Source organism: Convolutriloba macropyga, chromosome 3 (assembly GCF_964194025.1).
Source record: "Convolutriloba macropyga chromosome 3, txConMacr16.3, whole genome shotgun sequence".
NCBI lineage: Eukaryota > Metazoa > Xenacoelomorpha > Acoela > Convolutidae > Convolutriloba > Convolutriloba macropyga.
This window is the reverse complement of record NC_134470.1, coordinates 48,177,111-48,191,593: the sequence shown is the minus strand read 5'-3', so window position 1 is coordinate 48,191,593 and position 14,483 is coordinate 48,177,111. Positions and strand designations below refer to the sequence as shown.

General features: G+C 32.2%; 1 protein-coding gene across 1 annotated transcript in view; it reads left to right on the top strand.

Annotated features, from left to right (window-relative positions):
* Positions 1–646: 646 nt before the first annotated feature.
* LOC142336648 (retinoic acid receptor RXR-beta-like) overlaps positions 647–14,483 on the top strand; it is a 54,652-nt gene continuing 40,815 nt past the window's right edge. The window contains exon 1 of the mRNA XM_075385557.1: positions 647–1,219. Coding sequence (XP_075241672.1) covers positions 647–1,219 — 573 coding nt within the window. The remainder of the gene's footprint in view (positions 1,220–14,483) is intronic.

Here is a 14,483-nt window from a genome sequence, read left to right as displayed (position 1 = left end):
TACAAGATTACGTAATACATTATGCAACCCCAGTAGACTCTTATATAACATTGTATATGGCTGTGTATTAAACTGGCGTGCTCTTTACGCAATGCGCTTTGCTATTATGTAAACGTTGCATAATAGTTGCATAACTAGCGTTATGGCCAAGCAAAGCCATCTGCCGCTTTTACGCTAGTTGTTCCCTTATTTTCTCTAACATTAGTTAGTTATGGTCCGCTGTAAACTCATTTCTTGGATTTAATATGTCTTCTTTTAAATATATGCTCAACTAAATATTCAAGGCCACTGAGAAATTCGTTGCTTTTCCCTAAAATTTCCCAGCTCAACAAAAATAGTCCCCCCGCTTTTAAATCCCTTTATTATTGTTATACTTTTATTGCCTGCTATTTTTATACATAGAGCCGCCTCAGTTGTACAAATTTGTGCTATTTTTGTTAAAACGGATGTCTATTTTTATCGCTACAAAAGCAACACGTCTGCTCAAATTTTAAACAAAAAATAACAACAATTGTTGCCTGTGTCGCATAAATTATTGAAAACTCTCATAAAATGACGCAACGCGCGTTTTGTTTTTTGTTCAGCTACGCCCCGCGGCTCTGAAAATTTAATTTTGCTTTAATTTGTTCATTAGAAAAGTTTTAAAATGTCGACGGGAAGCTACGTTCAAACATTCTCAAATCCCAATAATGTTTACATTTGTACACAAACAGTTCCCCAAGTTGCAGTTCAAAACGGTTATGTACAGCAAAATTCAGACGGGCAATCGTTAGCCAATAGAATTTCGTCTATTTCTGCCCAAACTAATAACACTGCTGCTGCACCAAATTCGATTCAGCAATCGCCAGTTACTTTTACAGGGCCCGTTTCCTTTAATTACCCGCCCCCAAACACACATCACTCAAATAACCTGATCAAAAGCTCTGCTCCTGGCCTGGTTTCGAACCCAGGTCATAGAGTTCAGATAGCCGCGGCTACCAATGGATTGCTACATCATCAAATACCAACTGTTGTAAATCACCAGGCTAAATCGGCAGTTCGTTCCACGCAGTTGCCCACTCAACAGGCGGACAATCGTTACCCCAGTTCCACATTGTTGACGTTTGCAAACCCCCCGAATGTTCACCCGAGTGCGGTGTTGTACCATGGACAGGCCTCGGTAACCCCCAACACCAACGGAGCTGGCAACAACTTCATATCAAATAATTACATCAATCCGGTAAGTTTGCAGTTGTGACTACAATACGTCATCAAATGTGAAGATCCACATTCATTGAACTGTTACTCTCACCCAAAATGAGGTCCTAGACCCAAAACAAGTTATGGACAGACGGGCATGCGGTCGAGGCTTTGGGAGGCCAGGTACGACCCAGCTAGTTTTGACAAAGCTTTGGCCGCGCTGTTCAGTCTGACCCAGAGTCGGTATTTGGGTCCGGTCTGCGTGACCCTTGGTCTGGTGTGGTTTATGGTGTGCCCTTGTGTTTTTGTTTCGGGGTCTGTTTTAATGAAATCTTTATTTTGGGCGTTTAGTGTACATGCTCTCGAGTCTGTGACATCAAGTTGCGCACTCAACATTTTGACAAAACCGAGGCGTTCAGTCAAAACAAGGCGGCTCGTGAGACAGAGAAATAGCGAGTAATTTGATCCATTATGTATGAAATAATGCAGAGAACATCAGTATCACAAATTTGATAAGAATTTTAACCAAAATGTGCTAATTTATTTTTAATTATGTCGCAATGTAGAGGCCAAGAACAGATCTGTTCAATCAAAGATCTTATCTGGTTAATCCAAAAATTGACTTTTCACGGAACTTACAAACTAAAGCACTGAAGGTGTCGGAGTACAAACAAAACCGTAAGTAATCCCCTGTTGACCAAGTCGATCGAAAACGGTAAAAAATGTTGTGGGCGCTAATTTTAGGAAATGATTGTTTTTGATTTTTTCGATCGTTTTAAATTGGTAAATTTAGAAAATGATAGTTTTTTTACCGTTATTTTAGGATGCTGTCGTTTTGAACGCTTTTTAGGAGACTCGTTCTTGATAGTTTGTTTAGAAAATTACCGGCTTTGAAAGTTTTTGACCGTTTTTTGTTTGATAAAGATGTTAGAGAAAATATCCCGATGTGAATAAGTCCCAATATGATTCATGAAAAAAATTGCAACACTTAGTCGAAAACCATTTTATCTTTAGCAAGGTAATTTTTAGTTATTTATGAGTTATAGCATCACTAAGCGCAATCTCTTTTTACTTTGAGTTGTGTTTAGTTGAGGTTTTTGTTTTTGTTCTGAACTTTTTTGTTGAAAAACTATTCTAGTGCAAATTTAGGAAGTTATATCTTTTCTCAAAGTTTGTTGCAAGAATAAAGGTGTGTGCTATTAAACAGGGCCGGGGTAAACAGGTCCTTCCGAGAGCAATTCGTGATGTGCAGTCGATGGCCATGTCTTTGAAGCTAACTAAATCAATTTTGCAACCAATCCAACAAAGTTCCGCGTACAAAATCAGCAAAGTAGATTTCTTAGCCAGCGTTAAATTAATTTTGCAAAAACAAGAAGTGCGAACAGCAGTAAACGCGTTCAGAGCGATGAAAATTTTCAACAGCATTAATGATAATTTGTTCATAATGAAAGCGGTTAGAACAAATTTATCCGAAATTTATTCACAGCTTTAACGATTTCGTTGAAGTAATTTTTAAGCGCCATAAGTTATTGTTTGTTGTATCGTATAGTGGGTCAATTAGAACTCAACAGAGAAAATTGAAAAATGGTAATTATTGCTACAAAGATGCTCATTCTTCCAATGATATTGTTCACTCAGTTGCTTTTGATTAACATTTATATGAATGTCTAGAATTTGATGCCAAAAAGTTTTTTTAGTGGAGCTCTGGACTTTTCGCTCGTGTACGAAGCTGGTGTTACATTTGAAGGCACCTCTAAGTATCGCTCAAACTTTTAAGAGGTTTGAACATAATTTTTTTTATTATGTCTTTGCTTGCCTTTTAATAGAAATAACACAGCTTTTCATGTGCTTATCATTGTGATTAGGTATGTTTTGATCGTGATTCGCCCAAAACCATTGTTCAATTTTCGCTTGCAAACTATTTACCAATAAATTAAAAAATCTCATTGGCGTAAAGTTCCGAAAAATTCCCAACTCCGCATTGTTTTCGAGCTGACTCCATTGAATTTTGTTTGCTTTTCCAAAATTCAATCACAGTTTGTTAAATAATGCGTGGCGTAATTAGTGTCATTAATCCCTCAGAATTGCAGCCTTAAAGATACCGTATTCCATACAGTACAAATGTTTTTACATAAGTTTTTAAAATGCTTGTCATTTGTGACCTCATAAGTCCGTCTGGCCCATACCACGCCTGAAAGGGAGCAGGAATATCTCATACGTTAAGTGCCTCTCTTAATAGACTTTTTGGCTGATTTTTTCTAAATATTTAGTTTGTTTTTTTTGGACAAATATTTTTGAAATCTTTTCAAATCTTTTAAAAGACCACAAAGCAAACCAAAAAATAAATTTTTAAACTTTGGAGGTAGTCGGAAAACAACAAAAATTGCTAATTTATTTTTTTTCAAGTTCATAATTTTAATCAGTGTCGTCTTATATGTCTATTCGTTAGATTCTTTCGTGAGTCGAACATATTTTGTAGACTAAAACTTCCTTTCGTACCAGTTCTGATCCAACTTTTATTATTTTGATGTCAATTCAGTATCAATATTTGAGATACAATTGGAATCAGTTTTGGCGGATGCATTTGTTATTCATGTCCTCGTGCACACCTAACTCACAGACGCGTGCAATCAGCACAGCTTTGATTATACAAGATTACGTAATACATTATGCAACCCCAGTAGACTCTTATATAACATTGTATATGGCTGTGTATTAAACTGGCGTGCTCTTTACGCAATGCGCTTTGCTATTATGTAAACGTTGCATAATAGTTGCATAACTAGTCGGAAAACAACAAAAATTGCTAATTTATTTTTTTTCAAGTTCATAATTTTAATCAGTGTCGTCTTATATGTCTATTCGTTAGATTCTTTCGTGAGTCGAACATATTTTGTAGACTAAAACTTCCTTTCGTACCAGTTCTGATCCAACTTTTATTATTTTGATGTCAATTCAGTATCAATATTTGAGATGCAATTGGAATCAGTTTTGGCGGATGCATTTGTTATTCATGTCCTCCTAAATTAAAACATGAAAATAATAACTGCCATAACTATGGTCATCGATGCAACGAAAGCTAAAATATTTCAGACGTTTTAAAAAGATCAGATTCTGTCAAAAATTTACCTGCAATAATTTTGGGGAAAAATCATTTCAGATAACAACTATTGGGTCGAAGTTTTGCTTATTGGTTCATGTTTTCTTGAGCTGCAGAAGAAAACAACAACAGAATTTGAGTGAAAGCTGGAAAAAGTTGGCGTTGGAGTTTTCATCTGGCCTAAAACACTGAAAAAAAATCATTATTCGTTCGTTTGCGTCTATTAGAATTTTTCTCCATTAGTTACCTACTTTTGCGATTCGTGTTAATGTTGAGAGAAAAAACGAAAATATGCGAGTAATGAGAGGTTTCATGTTTCGTTGTTGATATATATTGTTGTTGTTGTTGGACCTTTTTTGTTGAAATGTTGATTTTTGTCTTTTTTTCAAACAGACTTCGACTTTCATGATAAATTAATCAATCATTTAAAATTAAAATTCAATTAAAATGACAATAGAGTAGGGAAAATTTCCAAATTCAGCGTCTTTTTCCTAAGAAAGTTATTGTCGCTTTTTTCAAGAAGAATATATTTGTTCATGGTACTTGTTATGTTGATATTGATAGCATTATTAATCACATGAATTTGATAGTCGATACATCAATTGTACAGTTAAAATCGATTGTCATAAAAAACAAAAAGTATGCTGTTATTGTAATTCGTTTTGGAACTAAACATTTCATAAGCTATTAATGAATATATTAGGCGTAAATCACATTTGAGAAATCAATCTAATCAAATTACGTGTAATATATAAAGATTTTACCAATGAATTCAGAACAAACTGGAGCTATTTTACAACAGAAATATCAATTCATTTATTTTAATTGTTCCGACCCACTTTAGTGAGGGGAAGAACTATATACTCAAAAGAATTTTTCGTTCACTCAATTTTAGCCAATCAACATGTTCATTGTAGAGAGCCATGGGGGTATGATTAGAAAACTCGTCCAGCGTAGAATTTGGAATTCAAAAGATTTTTTTGTTTTTCGCTTTTTTCAGGAAAATAATAAGGTTTAAAGTTTTGTGAATAGTAGTCGGATTTCTGTTGCTTTTATTCACATTTTCCGAAATTTTCCCTATATTTTTGTCAGTTTTGCTAAAATATGATAAAAATTAGTTCGATCAAATTGCCGTTGGTTTGTTTTCTAAATATACGAGAGTGACGATGAAGTTTTTCATCTAATTCTCGGCTCAAATTTTTGCTACTTATTTTTAAAAAATCAGCCTTTTCATCGAAAATTACAAGAAAAATGCTTTTTTGTCAATTTTGCTTAAACCGAGAGTGAAAACATAATAATTGCCTCTAATTTACTTCTCTGTTATCTTTGAAACTTTTCTGGGTTGGAAATTTTGCTAGTTTTTAGCTAATATATCTCGATAATTAAACAAACAGCATCATTTTTCTTTGATACGTGAACTTTTGCTAAAGTATATATAAATATATATCTATTAAAATGAGAACCATTGCTTATTCTTAATGTAAGAATAGTAGTAGCAAGGCTAGTTTTGGTATGATCGTGGAATTCTGCAATCGAAAAATAATCCGGATTGTATTGAGTGGCTGTTTTTTTCTAAAAAAATTATCGACTTATTAATTTTCATTAAAGAACTGAACAATTCATACCAAGGCTCACTATTCACAGGTCGAACTGGCTTCATGAACAAATCTTTTCAGGAACAAGTGTTTTTTCCTCTTCAGGAACAATAAAATTTTTTAGTCAAAATCTTTTTTCATCGTTTTGACTCATTTGTTTTCAAAATAAACCAGGCATTATAGATTTGCCACTATTTTTCACTTATTTTTTGTAGAACTTGCAGCCTGATTTCAGCAACGACAGATTGGATCTTCAGCCTAATTAAATTATAATCTCAATGGTGGCTTTGCGGTTTGTGTAAATTTTTTCTGGCTTCAAAACTACTAATTTCACAATTTTTTTATTGGACGTTTGCCCATTTTTCAGGGTTTTTTTAATTTGTCTCGTTAACAAATTAATGATAGGGACCTGTGGTTTCATTGGTTTTTGAAACATAGGCACAATTAACTTTTTTAAAGAGTAGATTTTTGTTTTAACGGCTTCAACAGCGTTTTCTAGAAGAATTTTTCGGATAATATTTCATTTTGTCTTTAATTGCCTTTCGTCTTGCATTCGTATGAGAATAATACGAGGTCTCAGGTGTATGGACTCTTGTTATAGAGCAACATATGAGCCTAGTAGTGATTTTTTTCCGGTTATGTGATGGCTTTCATGATTTTAAAGATAACTTTTTTATGAAATTTAAAAGATTTTTTAAAAATTTTTCATCTGTTCTTTTTGCCCATTTTATACCTAGTCTCATTAATCACAGGTCAATTGTCATATTTTGGCGTCGTATGGAGACGCAGTTGGAGATAACTGTTTTTAGTGAAATAGTTATGGTTTCAATAGCTTCGACAGCGGTTTTTCGTAAATTAAAATGTTTTTTGAATTTTGTCTGTATTCGAAGTTCTTTATATAATTGTATGACACATTCTGCTTTGTGGCATTTCTCAGTGACTTCCGTGGGGAATAAACAAACATGTTTAGATTTTTCATTTGACCGCTGATAGATGATCTTGCCTTCAAAAATTATTGTTTTAAAAATATTATTTTTAGCTTTGACTCTTTTGTTTTTTTTTGTTTTTTTGTGTGTTCCAGTTTTAATAACTTCAAGTCAGATATGATCTTTTAGCACCGAAGGAAGGCGCTTTTGAATGAATCTATTTTTTGTTTCAATTTTTTTTGTTTAAGTTTCTTTTTGTAATTGACAAACCCTTTTTGCTTAAGGACAGGTCTCGATGGCCTCCGTTGGAGGAATGAACGAATCTTTTCAATGATCTGAATTGATGGCTGATGGTTGTCGTGACTTAGGAAGATATTGTTTTCATAAAATTTAAATTTTTCTTAATTTTGCGTCTGCTGTTCTGTTTTGTCTCTTTTTGTTAAATACCTATTTTCGTTAGTTACAGGTCAAATAACACAACACTGGCGTCGCAAAAAGGCGAAGTTCAACATATCTAAAGTTTTCATTTGAATTGATTATGGTTATAACCGGTTTTAGAACGGTTTTCAAATTTTTTCTTTTTTTGATATTTTTCTGTATTAGATGTTATTTTTGTTAACGTATGATGTTTTCTGGTGAAAATCAGGTCTTAAGAGCTTTGTTTGAAGGAATAATTGAACCTGCTTAATAAATTTTACTTTTTGCTGATTGTTTTAATGACTTTATTAACAATTGTTTAAAAAGTTTTTTCAACTCTGCATCTTCTGTTTTTTGTCTATTTGTTACCTACTCTCATAAGTGAGTGGTCAAATATCACTTTATTGGCGTTTAAAAAACGAACAACCTGACTTTTATTATTCTCATGGAAAATATTATGAGTTTAATGGCTTGGACAACGTTTTCTCGCAAAATTGATTTGAGTTTTTTTCTGTAATTGTTTTTTGTTGTCGTTTGAAAAAACCTAATAATGACAGATATCAATGTCTTATCGTAGAAATGATCCTATTACAAACGTATTTAATGATTACAGTTCATATCTAAGTATTTTCATTCTTTCGAACCATTTTCTTTCAAAAATTTGATCGAAATTTTTATGTTAGCCGCTTTTGTTGGTTTTGTCTACTTGCTACTGAGTCTCATTACGGACTGGTTTCAATTGTTTTCTAGTGAAGAACAATGAACGAGTTATTTTGTTTAGTTTAGATTTTGTGTGCCGCTATTTAGACTTTGTTATTAATTTTTTCTACAGATAGACATGGAGTTTTGGATTCCATTAATGTTTGTTGTTGTTATTTGATTTTATTGTCCGTCTTGTCTCGTATTCTTAATAAAGGAAAATCTCCCCGGCCTTCTAAAGCGGCAATTTTTTTATTCGTACGCTAGTTAATTTCAAAAAACCTTTTAAAAGTTAGCTGTTTTAGATTTTTTAACTTTTAAAAAGAATTTTTAAAAGTTTGCTAGTCCATCTTCATTTAGTAGACAATTAATCTGAAATGTGGATGAGCTGAGTCGGAACATTATGTGCGAACGCACATTACCGGCCCTGCTTTCAAATTTTATTTCGCTGAATCGGATTCTCTTTTTAGAAATACAGTTAGAGAATCTAAAGAACTTCGAAAAAAACTTGAAAAATTCGAAATCGTAACGTGGTCTGATTTGGATTTTGCACTATAAAAAGGCACTAATAATGATTTTTTTGACCTCATGTTTCTCACCTTTGCATTATGGGGTTCGAAACAGTGAAAAAAAATGACTTTTTGAAAAAAAACTTGAAAAACTTTTGAAATTGTAAAGTGGTCTGAAATGGAATGGAAAGATTGGCGTTGAATGCGTTGAATTTTTGTAAGATCAACGCTAAATTCAACGCTAAATATGTAATATCTACGCTAAAATTCAACGCTAAATATGTAAGATCTACGCCAAAATTCAACGCAAAATTATGTAAGATTACCGTTGAATGCGTTGAATTTATGTAAGATCAATGCTAAAATTCAACGCTTAAAATGAAAGGTCTACGCCAAAATTCAAGGCAAAATTATGTAAGATTAGCGTTGAATACGTTGAGTTTGTGTAAGATCAACGCTAAATATGTAAGATCTACGCCAAATTCAACGCAAAATTATGTAACATTAGCGTTGAATGCGTTGAATTTATGTAAGATCAACGCTAAAATTCAACGCTAAATATGTAAGATCTACGCCAAAATTCAACTCAAAATTATGTATGATTAGCGTTGAATGCGTTGAATTTAGGTAAGATCAACGCTAAAATTCAGCGCTAAATATGTAATATCTACGCCAAAATTCAACGCCAAATAATGTAAGATTAGCGTTGTATGCGTTGAATTTATTTAAGATCAACACTAAATTCAACGCTAAATATGTAAGATCTACGCTAAAATTCAACGCTAATTATGTAAGATCTACGATAAAATTCAACCCAAAATAATGTAAGATTTGCGTTGAATGCGTTGAATTTATGTAAGATCAACACTAAATTCAACGCTAAATATGTAAGATCTACGCTAAAATTCAACGCTAAATATGTAAGATCTACGCTAAAATTCAACGCTAAATATGTAAGATCTACGCCAAATTTCAACGCAAAATTATATAAGATTAGCGTTAAACGCGTTGAATTTATGTAAGATCAACGCTAAAATTCAACGCTAAATATGTAAGATCTACGCCAAATTCAACGCAAAGTTATGTAAGATTAGCGTTGAATGCGTTGAATTTATGTAAGATCAACGCTAAAATTCAACACTAAATATGTAAGATCTACGCCAAAATTCAACTCAAAATTATGTATGATTACCGTTGAATGCGTTGAATATAGGCAAGATCAACGCTAAAATTCAGCGCTAAATATGTAATATCTACGCCAAAATTCAACTCAAAATTATGTATGATTAGCGTTGAATGCGTTGAATTTAGGTAAGATCAACGCTAAAATTCAGCGCTAAATATGTAATATCTACGCCAAAATTCAACGCAAAATAATGTAAGTTTAGCGTTGTATGCGTTGAATTTATTTAAGATCAACACTAAATTCAACGCTAAATATGTAAGATCTACGCTAAAATTCAACGCTAAATATGTAAGATCTACGCCAAAATTCAACGCAAAATTATGTAAGATTACCGTTGAATGCGTTGAATTTATGTAAGATCAATGCTAAAATTCAACGCTTAAAATGAAAGGTCTACGCCAAAATTCAAAGCAAAATTATGTAAGATTAGCGTTGAATACGTTGAGTTTGTGTAAGATCAACGCTAAATTTGTAAGATCTACGCCAAATTCAACGCAAAATTATGTAAGATTAGAGTTGAATGCGTTGAATTTATGTAAGATCAACGCTAAAATTCAACGCTAAATATGTAAGATCTACGCCAAAATTCAACTCAAAATTATGTATGATTAGCGTTGAATGCGTTGAATTTAGGTAAGATCAACGCTAAAATTCAGCGCTAAATATGTAATATCTACGGCAAAATTAAACGCCAAATAATGTAAGATTAGCGTTGTATGCGTTGAATTTATTTAAGATCAACACTAAATTCAACGCTAAATAAGTAAGATCTACGCTAAAATTCAACGCTAAATATGTAAGATCTACGATAAAATTCAACCCAAAATAATGTAAGATTTGCGTTGAATGCGTTGAATTTATGTAAGATCAACACTAAATTCAACGCTAAATATGTAAGATCTACGCTAAAATTCAACGCTAAATATGTAAGATCTACGCTAAAATTCAACGCTAAATATGTAAGATCTACGCCAAAATTCAACGCAAAATTATATAAGATTAGCGTTAAACGCGTTGAATTTATGTAAGATCAACGCTAAAATTCAACGCTAAATATGTAAGATCTACGCCAAAATTCAACTCAAAATTATGTAAGATTAGCGTTGAATACGTTGAGTTTGTGTAAGATCAACGCTAAATTTGTAAGATCTACGCCAAATTCAACGCAAAATTATGTAAGATTAGCGTTGAATGCGTTGAATTTATGTAAGATCAACGCTAAAATTCAACGCTAAATATGTAAGATCTACGCCAAAATTCAACTCAAAATTATGTATGATTAGCGTTGAATGCGTTGAATTTAGGTAAGATCAACGCTAAAATTCAGCGCTAAATATGTAAGATCTACGATAAAATTCAACCCAAAATAATGTAAGATTTGCGTTGAATGCGTTGAATTTATGTAAGATCAACACTAAATTCAACGCTAAATATGTAAGATCTACGCTAAAATTCAACGCTAAATATGTAAGATCTACGCTAAAATTCAACGCTAAATATGTAAGATCTACGCCAAAATTCAACGCAAAATTATATAAGATTAGCGTTAAACGCGTTGAATTTATGTAAGATCAACGCTAAAATTCAACGCTAAATATGTAAGATCTACGCCAAAATTCAACTCAAAATTATGTAAGATTAGCGTTGAATACGTTGAGTTTGTGTAAGATCAACGCTAAATTTGTAAGATCTACGCCAAATTCAACGCAAAATTATGTAAGATTAGCGTTGAATGCGTTGAATTTATGTAAGATCAACGCTAAAATTCAACGCTAAATATGTAAGATCTACGCCAAAATTCAACTCAAAATTATGTATGATTAGCGTTGAATGCGTTGAATTTAGGTAAGATCAACGCTAAAATTCAGCGCTAAATATGTAATATCTACGGCAAAATTAAACGCCAAATAATGTAAGATTAGCGTTGTATGCGTTGAATTTATTTAAGATCAACACTAAATTCAACGCTAAATATGTAAGATCTACGCTAAAATTCAACGCTAAATATGTAAGATCTACGATAAAATTCAACCCAAAATAATGTAAGATTTGCGTTGAATGCGTTGAATTTATGTAAGATCAACACTAAATTCAACGCTAAATATGTAAGATCTACGCTAAAATTCAACGCTAAATATGTAAGATCTACGCTAAAATTCAACGCTAAATATGTAAGATCTACGCCAAAATTCAACGCAAAATTATATAAGATTAGCGTTAAACGCGTTGAATTTATGTAAGATCAACGCTAAAATTCAACGCTAAATATGTAAGATCTACGCCAAAATTCAACTCAAAATTATGTAAGATTAGCGTTGAATACGTTGAGTTTGTGTAAGATCAACGCTAAATATGTAAGATCTACGCCAAATTCAACGCAAAATTATGTTAGATTAGCGTTGAATGCGTTGAATTTATGTAAGATCAACGCTAAAATTCAACGCTAAATATGTAAGATCTACGCCAAAATGCAACTCAAAATTATGTATGATTACCGTTGAATGCGTTGAATATAGGTAAGATCAACGCTAAAATTCAGCGCTAAATATGTAATATCTACACCAAAATTCAACGCAAAATAATGTAAGATTAGCGTTGTATGCGTTGAATTTATTTAAGATCAACACTAAATTCAACGCTAAATATGTAAGATCTACGCTAAAATTCAACGCTAAATATGTAAGATCTACGCTAAAATTCAACCCAAAATAATGTAAGATTTTGCGTTGAATGCGTTTGAATTTATGTAAGATCAACACTAAATTCAACGCTAAATATGTAAGATCTACGCTAAAATTCAACGCTAAATATGTAAGATCTACGCTAAAATTCAACGCTAAATATGTAAGATCTACGCCAAAATTCAACGCAAAATTATATAAGATTAGCGTTAAACGCGTTGAATTTATGTAAGATCTACGCTTAAATTCAACGCTAAATATGTAAGATCTACGCCAAAATTCAACTCAATATTATGTATGATTAGCGTTGAATGCGTTGAATTTAGGTAAGATCAACGCTAAAATTCAGCGCTAAATATGTAATATCTACGCCAAAATTCAACGCAAAAATAATGTAATATTAGCGTTGAATGCGTTGAATTTATTTAAGATCAACACTAAATTCAACGCTAAATATGTAAGATCTACGCTAAAATTCAACGCTAAATATGTAAGATCTACGCTAAAATTCAACCCAAAATAATGTAAGATTTGCGTTGAATGCGTTGAATTTATGTAAGATCAACACTAAATTCAACGCTAAATATGTAAGATCTACGCTAAAATTCAACGCTAAATATGTAAGATCTACGCTAAAATTCAACGCTAAATATGTAAGATCTACGCCAAAATTCAACGCAAAATTATGTAAGATTAGCGTTGAATGCGTTGAATTTATGTAAGATCAACGCTAAAATTCAACGCTAAATATGTAAGATCTACGCCAAAATTCAACTCAAAATTATGTATGATTAGCGTTGAATGCGTTGATTTTAGGTAAGATCAACGCTAAAATTCAGCGCTAAATATGTAATATCTACGGCAAAATTAAACGCCAAATAATGTAAGATTAGCGTTGTATGCGTTGAATTTATTTAAGATCAACACTAAATTCAACGCTAAATATGTAAGATCTACGCTAAAATTCAACGCTAAATATGTAAGATCTACGATAAAATTCAACCCAAAATAATGTAAGATTTGCGTTGAATGCGTTGAATTTATGTAAGATCAACACTAAATTCAACGCTAAATATGTAAGATCTACGCTAAAATTCAACGCTAAATATGTAAGATCTACGCTAAAATTCAACGCTAAATATGTAAGATCTACGCCAAAATTCAACGCAAAATTATATAAGATTAGCGTTAAACGCGTTGAATTTATGTAAGATCAACGCTAAAATTCAACGCTAAATATGTAAGATCTACGCCAAAATTCAACTCAAAATTATGTAAGATTAGCGTTGAATACGTTGAATTTATGTAAGATCAACGCTAAAATTCAACGCTAAATATGTAAGATCTACGCCAAAATTCAACTCAAAATTATGTATGATTAGCGTTTGAATGCGTTGAATTTAGGTAAGATCAACGCTAAAAATTCAGCGCTAAATATGTAAATATCTACGGCAAAATTAAAACGCCAAATAATGTAAGATTAGCGTTGTATGCGTTGAATTTATTTAAGATCAACACTAAATTCAACGCTAAATATGTAAGATCTACGCTAAAATTCAAACGCTAAATATGTAAGATCTACGATAAAAATTCAACCCAAAATAATGTAAGATTTGCGTTGAATGCGTTGAATTTATGTAAGATCAACACTAAATTCAACGCTAAATATGTAAAATTCTACGCTAAAAATTCAACGCTAAATATGTAAGATCTACGCTAAAATTCAACGCTAAATATGTAAGATCTACGCCAAAATTCAACGCAAAATTATATAAGATTAGCGTTAAACGCGTTGAATTTATGTAAGATCAACGCTAAAATTCAACGCTAAATATGTAAGATCTACGCCAAAATTCAACTCAAAATTATGTAAGATTAGCGTTGAATACGTTGAGTTTGTGTAAGATCAACGCTAAATATGTAAGATCTACGCCAAATTCAACGCAAAATTATGTTAGATTAGCGTTGAATGCGTTGAATTTATGTAAGATCAACGCTAAAATTCAACGCTAAATATGTAAGATCTACGCCAAAATGCAACTCAAAATTATGTATGATTACCGTTGAATGCGTTGAATATAGGTAAGATCAACGCTAAAATTCAGCGCTAAATATGTAATATCTACAACAAAATTCAACGCAAAATAATGTAAGATTAGCGTTGTATGCGTTGAATTTATTTAAGATCAAC